We start from the raw sequence: 12450 nt of genomic DNA, 5'->3' as shown, positions 1-12450 counted from the left end.
CTTCACCTTGGGTTTAAAATTGGTTTCACAAGAGGTACCCATTATTTAAGCAATCTACATGGAACAGTCTAGTCCCAGAGTGTGGAGATTGGCTCTACTAGACTAGTACCGCTTGTTCATGGTCCTCTTGCTCATCGTTGACTTGGATGAAGACAAGCACACTTTGAATTCTCAAAGTGCTTATGCCAATGAGAGGACTTCTTTTTACATTTTTTTCTCAAGAGTTCTTGTTAAATTTCTTTGTAATCTATACGTCCTTAAATTTACCCAAGGCTGAATCGTAATTGTTGTTGTTTGTGGGGCTTAAAGTTTTAAAGTGTTATCCCATACTTTCCTTGTGTACTCCAGAATGTACGTGGGGGGGCACACATGGCATCATGTAAATAAATGCTGGCACGCCTCTGGTGCTGTTGGTGGAGGTGCAGCTGGTGGTTCGGAGCTACTGAAACTTCTAAGGTGCCTTGTAATGGTCAAATAAGATTTTAATTTAGTTGATTATTTTCAGTAATACGTACCTTCTTCTGATTTTTTGAAACTTAATTTTTTTTTTATACTTAAGGACAATCCATTTCTTCGCCTAGTATATAAATAGCCTTTTATGGCAACTTTTTTCTGATAGAGTTAACGAATTATATCTTCTGTTCTCAGGGTCTGCTCTGGGCGACTTATAGTAGTGGGGAGCAGAAAGTTCTCTCAGGGTGTGGAAAGAAATATCAGTTTTTTTTTTTTTTTTTTTTGCGGTACGCGGGCCTCTCACTGTTCTGGCCCCTCCCGTTGCGGAGCACAGGCTCCGGACGTGCAGGCTCAGCAGCCATGGCTCACGGGCCCAGCCGCTCCGCGGCATGTGGGATCTTCCCAGACCAGGGCACAAACCCGTGTCCCCTGCATCGGCAGGCGGACTCTGAACCACTGCGCCACCAGGGAAGCCCCAGAAATATCAGTTTTAATACCCTAATGTATAAGCCACTGATAACTTGGTAGTAAAACATATATGCATATTCTGTTGCATAAGATGAAAAAGCACATTTTGACATAAGTACAGCATCACTTTTTTTAGGCTTAAGAGTTCAGATAACCCCCAATTGATATTTTGTTGTTTTTTCCCCCCATACTATTGTGATTCTGGAGGTTATGGGATTAACGTGGGCCTGGGAAATGTCTGGCAGTGGCTTCATCTCTGTTGTTTTGTGATGCTTGAGAGATCATGGTGTGTCCTGACGTTCACAAAGGTGGGCAGGGCATTGTGTTGCCATGAGGATTAGACTGTGAATGTATCGAATTTGAGGATTGCAGGGTTATATTTTTTGACTTAGTCCAATAGGTTTTCAGTCATAGAAAGTTAGAACTGGAGATGACACGGAAGTTGTGGGGTCCAGCGTCAGAGCTGTGGGAACTGAGACCTGGAGGGTTGCTTGCCTTACGAGCGGCAGGGTAGCTCTTACATCCAAGCTGGTGTTTCATTCACAACGGCATGGCTGTTCTCCCAGTGTGCAGTTGTGCGTGTGTGTGCGTGTGCGTGTGTGTGTGCGCGCGCAGAATTCTTAGTGTATCCTGCTTTCATTTGTATGAATTGTATGCTTGCCATCACGGTTCTTTTTTTTTTTTTTTTTAATTTACATCACTTTATTTATTTATTTTTGGCTGTGTTGGGGCTTCGCTTCTGCGCGAGGGCTTTCTCTAGCTGCAGCGAGCAGGCGCCACTCTTCAGCGCGGTGCGCGGGCCTCTCACTGTCGCGGCCTCTCCTGTTGTGGAGCACAAGCTCCAGACGCGCAGGCTCAGCAGTTGTGGCCCACGGGCCTAGTTGCTCCACGGCATGTGGGATCTTCCCAGACCAGGGCTCGAACCCGTGTCCCCTGCATTGGCAGGCAGACTCTCAAACACTGCGCCACCGGGGAAGCCAGCCATCACGGTTCTTATTCATGCTACTTTCTTCATTAAATTGAGTCACAGTACTTGCATGTGCACATCTTAGGTATAAGAACAATTGCTTTTCAAGATCCTGGAGAGGAATAGATTTCAACTAGGTGTAACTAAGAGATGAAAGGAAAGCATCATTTCTGTATTTTGTCAAAAAAAAAATCCAAAGTTCTTGATGATGTTCTCATAATTTTCTTACCTTGTTGATCCAAGAATTTATGTGCCTATTTTCCAAATTCAGCCAGGCTATGATGACCTTAATCCTGATTGGAGACTCTCTACTGAGAAGAGAAAAAAAATCAAAGGTGAGTTTTATGATGTATGATGATTAAAACCTTAAGAGGCTCGTGTTGTTTAGTAAAGGTGCTTTTTAGGTGGTATGATATATATAGGGGAGGGAAAACTCCTTTTCTTTCTGCTATCGTAGGTTCTCTGCCTGGGGATCTGTAAAATTAGATTGGCAAAAGACAGATTAATAAGAGAAAAACAAGCAGAAGTTTATTAGCATGTACACTGAGTTTATACACGGGGGGTACCCAGGGATGAGTAACTCCGAGGGATGGTTGGAAATTGTGCTTATACAGCATCTAAACAAAGAAACAGTCAATTTTTAACCAAGTGACAAGACAAAGGAAAAGCAGTTGGAGTTTCTAGGAGTGACAAATTGTGGGAAGGCCAGTATGTGGGGAAAGTAATGGAAGATAAGCAGTAGTTAGTTATGTAGATTCCTTCCGTGCTATCTCTGGGCTCATAAGGGTCTAAATTTGTCTCCAGTGATGAACTCTTGTCCTTCGTGGTAGAGAGCAGAGAGGAGAACAACTTTGTAAATTTATGTCCTGCTTTTACGCAAATAGGTAGAGGGCAGAGAGCTTTTCTTGTGTCTGCTTCTTCTCAGTGGCCTCTAGCCCAAAATAATCATTATGCCACAGTGGCACATTTTGGGGTGGCATATTCGGCTACCCTACATATAAAAAAGTCTCTAGATACTTCTGCTTCACTTTGGAAGGAACACCAAGATTTCATAGGACGGGGACAAGGCAACAGATCCCGCTTTCTGACCGTCAGGTGTTAATATTTTGAGTTTTCCCAAGGCTGAGGCAGAGCCTGTGGCATGCAGCATGGCTCTCCCTCTACAGGCCAGCGTGGAGATGGCACACTGAGTTCAAAGCTCGTAAGTGTACTCCTTTGTAAAATGAGCATGGAGGGGATAGCAGAAAGGGATTCCTCAAAGGGTAGACTCTGAGTATTTATCTTTGGGGCTGGGGTGCCAGTGTGGTAGATGGTAGGTAATGAGAGGTTGGAGGGACTTTTTCTTTTCATACATCTCCATATATAAGCATTTTTTTTTTTAGCAGCGAGCATGTATTACTTTTATAAATAGAAAAGAAACCCAGTATTTACATTTAATTAAAAGCAATAGTGATTATTTAATTGGTAGATTAAAATTAAAAACAAAAATTAAAATATTAAGAGTTACTTTGAGTAATTGGTTCCTTTTTCTTCAGGTGAAACTCCCCAAGTTAAACACTACTGAATTTTTAAGTGTCTCCTGTGAAATTAGTGATAGTTACACGGTTCAAAATCTTTATTAAATTATGCTTCTAATTCACATTTAAAGACCCTGAAAGTATTGATTTGTTAATACCACGTGTCATGTTCACGTATTCACTTTTGTTAAATAATCATCCGAAATACTCATTCAGAAAAACATTTCTGAGAAAAAATATAATTTGTCAAATTAGAAGGTTGGCTGCATATTTAAATGATGTGCTCCTTTCCATCCCGCATTACATTAAGCTGTAAGCCTAGGAACACTGCTTTTCATGTTTTCTTGGAATTCCTTATTTACATAGATTGCTTTAGGCTTAAATCGGAAGAAAATGTTGAGTTTTCATGGTTTTTGTTTTTTAATTAAAATAATGAGTTATTCTCATGGAGTTAACCTCCTGTTTTATTTTATTTCTAATTTGGCCACGCTGCGCGGCTTCTGGGATCTTCATTCCTCAACCAGGGATCGAACTCGTGCCTGTGGCAGTGAAAGTGCCCAGTCCTAACTGCTGGACTGCCAGGGAATTCCACTGACCTCCTATTTTAAAATCTCTATCTCCTTAGTCAAATGTTTACATATATTTTTAAATTTATGGTGTACTTTGTATGTATTACCTTTAAACCTCGTCAGATCCTTAGTGGAACAAGTGGTATAAAAGGGCAATAAAATTATAGTAAATATCATGCCATTTCCTTTCGAATGCCTCAATTTGGTGAACCACAGTTCAGTTCTATCCACCCTCCCCCAACCCCTGCAATTCCTTACTGGTCTTGAATATGTTTTCGTCTTTCTGATTAGTTGCAAGTATAGAGGAGGAAAAAGTTATTTTTCCTACTACCCTACTAGATTCTCCAGCTGAGACCCAGTAAATTGGACTAACAAAAAGAAAAAAGCATACACATTTACTTAATATGTTTTAGGGACACAGGAGCCTTCATAAGGAAATGAAGACCTGAGGAACAGTTACACCTGATCAGTTTTATACTAGGTTGGGTGAAGAGTGGAAAGTTGTAGAAAGACATGAGAGACAAAAGGGTCTGAGCTAAGGGTAGTAAACTGGGAGGAACTTAGCAAGGCCTGTTTGTTTCCATTTTTCTTGGCTTCCCTCCGTCTTTGGAGATAAGGATGCTCCTTTCCTCCGGATATAAAGAAGGTACCTCTCACGTGGGGATCTTAGGACCTGCTCCAGAGGAAGGTCAGAGTTCTTCCTGAGTCTGCCATTTCTCAGTACACACCTGCCTTTTTTTAATATGTTGAAAATGGTGACATATCTCTGAATATTTTTCATTTTTTGAGCAGAAAGACCTTAATATATTTACCTCTGCATCCCTAGAACTTTGGACTTTGGCAAATTGTTGGCATTCAGATGTTCATTAAATAAATTACCATTTTGTATCTTCTACTTGAGTAAAAATCTGAGTGGTGACTTACATTTTAATTTTTCTTATTATTTGTCATACCTTTAGGACTCACATGGTTTTAAAATTGATTATTGGACTAAGTGTGTTGTATTTAAACCACATTGCTGGATGGATTTTTATTGATTTACTTTTCCCCCCATTAGATAAAGAGTCCTTTTACCCACTGATAGATGTGAATTGGTGGGTGGACAGTGCAGTGATTTTGGCTCGCTGCTCTGGTGCTTTGACTGTTTCGTCGGTGAAAACTTTGAAGAATTTACTGGGAAAATCCTGTGAATGGTTTGAACCATCCCCTCAAGTCACTGCTACCCATGATGGGGGATTTTTGATTTTGGAGGTAATGCTTTCCCTTTTAAAGCAATCAGTGTGTTTGAGAGTAAACATTTATTACCCCCAAAATCTAAATATCTTATTTTAATTTTGGTTATCCCATTATTTAATCTTGTCTTTAAAAAGAAAAATTTGTTATTGGAATCAGAACTTGGTGCAGTATAAAAAAGATCTATTGTTTAGACAATTTAAAAAAGTGCATTTGTATAAGAATGAAGAACATTTAGAGTCATTTTGCTCTCTGTAAAGCATTTCTTCCTCATTGACATGATAGCTTTTTTCTTTTTCCTGGATTAGTTATCTTAAAAATATAAATAATATCACTACCTAAGAAATGCAGTCTTTAACCTATTCCTATGAAATATGACAGCTTAAAACTTTTGGTTCTTTTATTAAGAAAAACTTGTTTATCATGACAAAAATTTTGAAAAGAGGCTAATATTTTAAAGTTATGTTTTGGTCATTTAAAATTATTTTAAGTCTTTCAAGGTAATGGCCTTCAATAGCCTTCACTTCAGTGCAGACTGACAAATGTCTTCTCCCCTTAAGTTTGGTACCGAGTCTAAAGATGTGCTTTAAAGAGAACCAGGGCTTAAAATCGAAGGCAACTGTGTTAGGTCTGGAATGAAAGTTATCGTTCAGACTTCAGACTCAGAACTTGGTGAAGACATTGTTTAAAAGCTGGGGAGCTATGCTTGATAAAGCAAATAAATACCTTCAGGTTCATGTTGCTAAATAGATGGAAAAAATCGTCTTTTCACAGCAGGTACAAAAATATCAAAAAGAAAGAAATTAACATTCTCAACTCCTTTATTTCCCTAAAGTAATTACCAGGTATATATTTTACAAGACCGTATTAATGACCTGTTATTAAAACAGGCTTTAGTTTTAGAGATTTGGAGCCAATAACTTCTGTGCTTATTTCTGGAGCTATTGATGTAAATATATAGCATTTGTTGTTGGGTTTCTTTGAGTTCCATTCTTAGTTTTAATCCCACGGCTGATGTAATGAATCAAACCAGAGTAGAATTAAAAATATTTTTCTCATTAGCTCTAAAAACGCATCTTTAGTTCCTCACTATTCACTTAACATCTCCTTTTTCAATTCAGTGCGAGATTAAACTTGCCCCCAAACGATCTCGTTTGGAGACAAGAGCAGGAGAAGAAGGTGAAGGAGAAGAGGATTCGGATTCCGATCAGGAAATATCTGCCAAGGCTCGCTACTTTGGTTATATAAAACAGGGCTTGTACTTAGTGACCGAGATGGAGCGGTTCGCACCAGCCCGGAAACGCCCTCGAACCATTACTAAAAACTACCGCCTGGTGAGCCTGCGGTCTACGACCCCAGAGGAGCTCTACCAGAGGAAGGTGAGGGTGTCCCTTTACTATCCACAGTCACAGCATCAGATTTGATTTGCCTCTATTGAGAAAAAACTATTTTTTTTAATAAAGGAAGAAATTTAAAGAGGGGTTGTTATTATCGTTGACGTCTTAGCCACGTCAGTATGCTAAAGCTGCTGGGAATAATGCTGGTCTTTGTGCCTGAGCAGTCAGTCAGAGCAGTGGGTGGGAGGGGAGTTCATGTGGACCAATTGTCTACTTGGTGGCTCCACCCAGGTTTTCACTCCACTTCATGTGGCCTTCAGCTCTCACTTCCTCTGTGTTGAAGTACAGCTGTCTCCTCAGACTGCAGCAGATGAGGGAAGAACTGCAGACTTGCTTTCTAGTCCGGGGTTTGCTTGCGAAGCAGATTTGATCACCACTGAGTATTCCACGTGTTTGTGCTGCACTGTCGCGGAGTCCTGGAGGAGGAGTCGGGCCGCCCTGCTGGTCCTGGTTTTGCCATTTTACTTTATAACCATGGGTGTTTCACCTCTGTTTCTCATCTTTCTGTTAAAGCGCTTAAAGGAAATACTTGATCTATCTGCCCCTTGTCATGTTTGTGAGCTTCTGGGGCCACAGTGCACATGAAGGTGGTTAGGAATGACCTACGCTATCATCGTTCATTCTGTCATCATTTTGACACTGCAGACTGCTTGGTAATGTCACATTCGTGTTCCATTTCCTTGTCCAAAGATCGAAAGTGAAGAGTATGAAGAAGCCTTGTCTCTGGCTCAGACCTACGGCCTGGATACTGACCTGGTGTATCAGAGGCAGTGGAGGAAGTCAGCTGTCAACATTGCTTCAATTCAGAATTACTTGGTATGTTTAAGATGTTGGGGAACATGCAGTAAAATTCAAACTTATGGAAAAACTTTTGGCTGTCGGGCTTCATGTTGGAGTACTTTTCACTGCTGACTTTTCTATGTGAAGTGTTTTATTCTACCTTGAAAAATTATCTTATCAGGTTCTGTCGGCCCTGCAGCTGGACGTTGGTGCAGAAGACATGTGACCAAATATTCACTGATAAACCAGCCAACTGCCTGGTCTTGGCCTAATCCTTTCCCTTCATCTACCTCAGTTAACCTCTGTTCACCTCCATCAGTCAGGGTCCTGTCAGAAGCCAGGAACCACCCAGTAATGTGAACAGGAAGTTTTAATATGGAGAGTTAATATTTTCTAGCAACAAGAGATTTACTATATGAGGGCAAAGAGAACTCTAAGGAATACCCTGGGGCTGAACGGCATGTACCCAAGGAGGGAACAAACTCGGAAGGGAGGGCTCCCCCTGGGCTGGGATTCAGGCTTCATTGGACAAGGAGTGGTTGCAGCACACTGGACGGCCGAGCAGTTCGCTGGAATGCCTGAGGCCACGGCTGGTCCATAGTAGCCAAGGCTGGCAGGCAGGGAAAGGTGGGATGGATGGGCCAGCTGGATGCCTGTTGCTAGGGTGGCCGTGAACTGAGGTTGGGGGGTCGAAAACCCCAGGGGCTGGTAAGTGGGGAGCCCCCCACCAGCATGAAGGCTGGTAGATAAGGAACCGTGGCCAGGACCTTTTTTCCACACCCTCTCCAGCATTTGTTGTTTGTAGATTTTCTGATGATGCCCATTCTAACTGGTGTGAGGTGATACCTCATTGTACATTCCCCCTGGAGTGTAGGCGAGCCTAGTTTAGGGAGCTTCCCCTTCAGGTGTCTGGGAGGATTCGCTGGGGAGGAATCTGTCCATGGGAGTGCAGCTGACACTAAGTGGGAAGTTGTCCTCCAAAGGAGGGAGGGGGAAGTAAGCACCACCAGATGTCGCCTGCGGGCATTGCCAAGACCGGAGCAAGAACCAGCGCACACGTGGACTAGAGACCAGAGCCTCTTCCTCTGCAGTGGCCTGCAGCGCCCTCTGTTGACAAAGCTTAATATCGTGTCAGCCGCAAATAGGAAAGGCTGTTTATCCCATAGCTGGCTCTGAAGAGTGCTTTTGAGGCTGAGAGGCAATAAATAGATAACTGTCATATCAAACTTGCCAAATACCCCCTTTTTGCTTAAATCCTGCAGTTAAATCCTTCTGCTATGTGCTGCCACAGTTAGAGTTACTATGTTGGCTGTTTATTTGAATCATTGGTGCCTTTGTAAGGAAGTAGTTGGACTCATACCTATTTTTAGAAGGTGCTGACTTCTCATGTGACATTTAGGAAGGCAAATACCTTTTCATGTAGGAATATTCTAAGAAGTGTTGGGAAATTTTCATGGTAGTTGTTTTCCCTAAAAATTCATGTACATGAGTAATTAAAAATAAATAAAAACGTAATCTGCAAAAGTTGTGTGTAAGAAGTTGATGCTTCACCCAAACGGGAAGATGAACTGTTAACACAAGCAAGATATCAGAGTTGAGAGAGCATGAAAGATAATGAAATAAAGGAAAAAGACAAAGTTGCTTGTATTTTCTTTAGAATATCAGAACAGCAAACCTATATTATCTTTCTTTCTTTTGTGACTCAGGACAGTGAGCTCATGAGTTCATGTATATCCACTTAACGGCCTTTTCTGTAACACAGTAGAAAGCAGATTTGGTCTCTGAAGGAGCTCACAAATATTAGGAGAGACAAATTATGTACATTTTTTATGGGGGGAAATACTTAATTCAGCAAAATAAATAGGCAGTGAAGAGTAAAAGCACTATGCCAGGAATGAAAGGGGTACAGGAGTGGCATAAATATGGCCTTCGCTTTTAGGGAGCTTATAATCTTCCCGAGAAGACAAGCTTTATGCCTTCATTATAGAAATGACCATACAAGAAGATTGCGGACAAATGCTGTGGGAACCCAGTGAAGGTAGCAATCATTATAGACTCTGGTTATGGAAGTCTTCATATAGTGAAGATGTTTTGGGCAGGGATTTGAAAGGATTCAAAGTAGAGCTAGAAGAGAGGAAGGCATTCTTAATGGGACAAGTGGTATGAGCAAATTAAAAGAAAATGAGCATGACTCATGAGGCCAGTGACTAAACCTGGCTTATTCATTGTTCTATTTTCATGGCACACAAAGAGTACTCAGTAAATATTTCCTGGATGAATGGCTCTGTAAGGAAACCAGCCTGTTGGATCTGAGATTCCATGATGGTGAACACTGGGGCATATTGATTAGAAAGATACATTGATTTGGGTTCAGGTGGGAAAACTTGCCAAAGGCAAGAGACTCCTGCAGTGTCCCAGTTGTTACGTGTCAATGACATGGACTGATACAGAGGCCATAGATGTGGAGAAGGGGATGTGAGTTCAGAGACATTTCAGGAAAGAATTGATATGAAGGAATGTGTAAAGGAATGTGTAGGGTATGAATCAGATTTTACCCTAAATTTGTATCCACAAGGGCTCTTTCTAGGAAGAGGGCAAGTCAGGAATTATGAATGGAGTCAGAGGAAGCTGTTGGGAGGGAAGTACATATGGGCCCTTCGTCTTTCCAAGGAACAAACATACCATGACTTTTTATGATTAAATTATCATCTGTGGGCTTCCCTGGTGGTGCAGTGGTTGAGTCTGCCTGCCGATGCAGGGGACGCGGGTTTGTGCCCCGGTCCGGGAAGATCCCACATGCTGGAGCGGCTGGGCCCGTGAGCCATGGCTGCTGAGCCTGCACGTCCAGGGCCTGTGCTCCGCAATTGGAGAGGCCACAAACAGTGAGAGGCCCGTGTACCGCAAAAAAAAAAAAAAAAAAAATATCATCTGTGCTTTGGAGTACATCTCATGGTCAAGTAAATACAGAAACCTTGACATGCTATGCCTCATTAGTTTTGTTTCAAGTTAAACATGTTTGTTACAAGAAGATAAATCTTGCCTTACTTCTTTATTTTCTACTCTTCTATGCAGCCCAAGTGCAAACTAAAAAGCAACTAAAAAGTTTGGAAAGAGCTTTTTATGTTTCCAAAAAAGAGTACTGAACTTTGTGTTTCAGTGTGTTTTATTAGATGAAGAAAGAAAGCAGTTGGAATCACATGCTCTCTACCCAGTCCTAGTCACTGTTAGGAAAGTAGCTTTTTAATGTTGAGATGCTCTAGCAGCTGCTTGTGGCCAAGGTTTCAGGTAGCTCTACTCTCTTAGGTATAGCTTTATAATTCTAGAAGGCAGTTTCAGGTGCTCTCAGATATCGTGGTTTCTTTAACTGCCTCTGTTTTAAAATTTTCTCTACATCAGAGTAAAATAAAGAAACGATCCTGGGTTCTTCATGAGTGCTTGGAAAGAGTTCCTGAAAATGTGGATGCTGCAAAAGAACTGCTTCAATATGGATTAAAAGGCACAGACCTGGAGGCTCTTTTAGCCATAGGGAAAGGAGCAGATGATGGCAGGTTGGTTCCGGAAAGATGTGGATAGAAGTAAAGGTGACTTTATGAAAACTTTTAAGCTGAGACATTGGAAAGGGTAAACTTCTCTTTATTTAGGTTATTCTGCAATGAAGCAGTTGCCTTTGATTAATGCTTTTTTATCTGAGGTCAGTTTTCTTTCCTTTAAGTTAAATACGTTTACATATGATAGCTTGATGCTAAGAAAAGAGCAAATTCTACAAACATTTATTGAATGCTGGCCGTTTCTAAGCTGTGAGGTTAAGGCGGCATGCACCTAGGTGCGCTTACCGGTGAACTGAACCACCATAGGCAAGTCTGAGCTTCATTCACTTACTTATGTGTAGCATTGTGTCCTTCTTCAGAGAATTACCTTGATTAAGTTATATATCTTGTGAAAGCATCTCATAAACTTTTTTATGGAATTTTATTTTATTTTTTTAAACAGCAGGTTCTTATTAGTTATCCATTTTATACATATTAGTGTCTACATATCAATCCCAATCTCCCAATTCATCCCACCACCACCACAACCCCCCGCCACCTTCCCTGCTTGGTGTCCATACGTTTGTTCTCTACATCTGTGTCTCAATTTCTGCCCTGCAAACCGGTTCATCTGTACCGTTTTTCTAGGTTCCAAATATATGTGTTAATATACGATATTTGTTTTTCTCTTTCTGACTTTCTTCACTCTGTATGACAGTCTCTAGGTCCATCCACGTCTCTACAAGTGACCCAACTTCGTTCCTTTTTATAGCTGATGTCTTCTTTATCCATTCGTCTGTCGATGGGCATTTAGGTTGCTTCCATGTCCTGGCTATTGTAAATAGTGCTGCAGTGAACATTGGAGTGCATGTGTCTTTTTGAATTATGGTTTTCTCTGGGTATATGCCCAGTAGTGGGATTGCTGGGTCATATGGTAATTCTATTTGTAGTTTTTTAAGGAACCACCATAGTGGCTGTATCAATTTACATTCCTACCAACAGTGCAAGAGGGTTCGCTTTCTCCACACCTCTCCAGCATTTGTTGTTTGTAGATTTTCTGATGATTGCCCATTCTAACTGGTGTGAGGTGATACCTCATTGTACTTTTGATTTGCATTTCTCTAATAATTAGTGATGTTGAGCAGCTTTTCATGTGCTTCTTGGCCATCTGTATGTCTTCTTTGGAGAAATGTCGATTTAGGTCTGCCCATTTTTGGATTGGGTTGTTTGTTTTTTTAATATTGAGCTGCATGAGCTGTTTATATATTTTGGAGATTAATCCTTTGTAAGTTGCTTCATTTGCAAATATTTTCTCCCATTCTGAGGGCTGTCTTTCGTCTTGTTTGTAGTTTTCTTTGCTTTGCAAAAGCTTTTAAGTTTCATTAGGTCTCATTTGTTTGTTTTTTGTTTTTATTTCATTGCTCTAGGAGGTGGATCAAAAAAGATCTTTCTGTGATTTATGTTAAAGAGTGTTCTTCCTATGTTTTCCTCTAAGAGTTTTATAGTGTCCGGTCTTACATTTAGGTCTCTAATCCATTT

The 12450-nt window shown here is 41.0% G+C and overlaps 1 protein-coding gene across 2 annotated transcripts in view; it reads left to right on the top strand.

Annotated features, from left to right (window-relative positions):
- The window catches only part of NBAS (NBAS subunit of NRZ tethering complex), a 365227-nt gene that overhangs the window by 81308 nt on the left and 271469 nt on the right, over positions 1-12450 (top strand). For both annotated transcript variants that reach the window (XM_032652473.1, XM_032652472.1), the window contains 5 exons: positions 2160-2223; positions 5032-5225; positions 6329-6586; positions 7295-7420; positions 10781-10932. In XM_032652473.1, the coding sequence (XP_032508364.1) occupies positions 2160-2223; positions 5032-5225; positions 6329-6586; positions 7295-7420; positions 10781-10932 (794 nt within the window). The remainder of the gene's footprint in view (positions 1-2159; positions 2224-5031; positions 5226-6328; positions 6587-7294; positions 7421-10780; positions 10933-12450) is intronic.

Source organism: Phocoena sinus, chromosome 13, assembly GCF_008692025.1.
Source record: "Phocoena sinus isolate mPhoSin1 chromosome 13, mPhoSin1.pri, whole genome shotgun sequence".
In the NCBI taxonomy this organism is placed as follows: domain Eukaryota; kingdom Metazoa; phylum Chordata; class Mammalia; order Artiodactyla; family Phocoenidae; genus Phocoena; species Phocoena sinus.
This window is presented reverse-complemented; position numbering and strand designations above follow the sequence as displayed.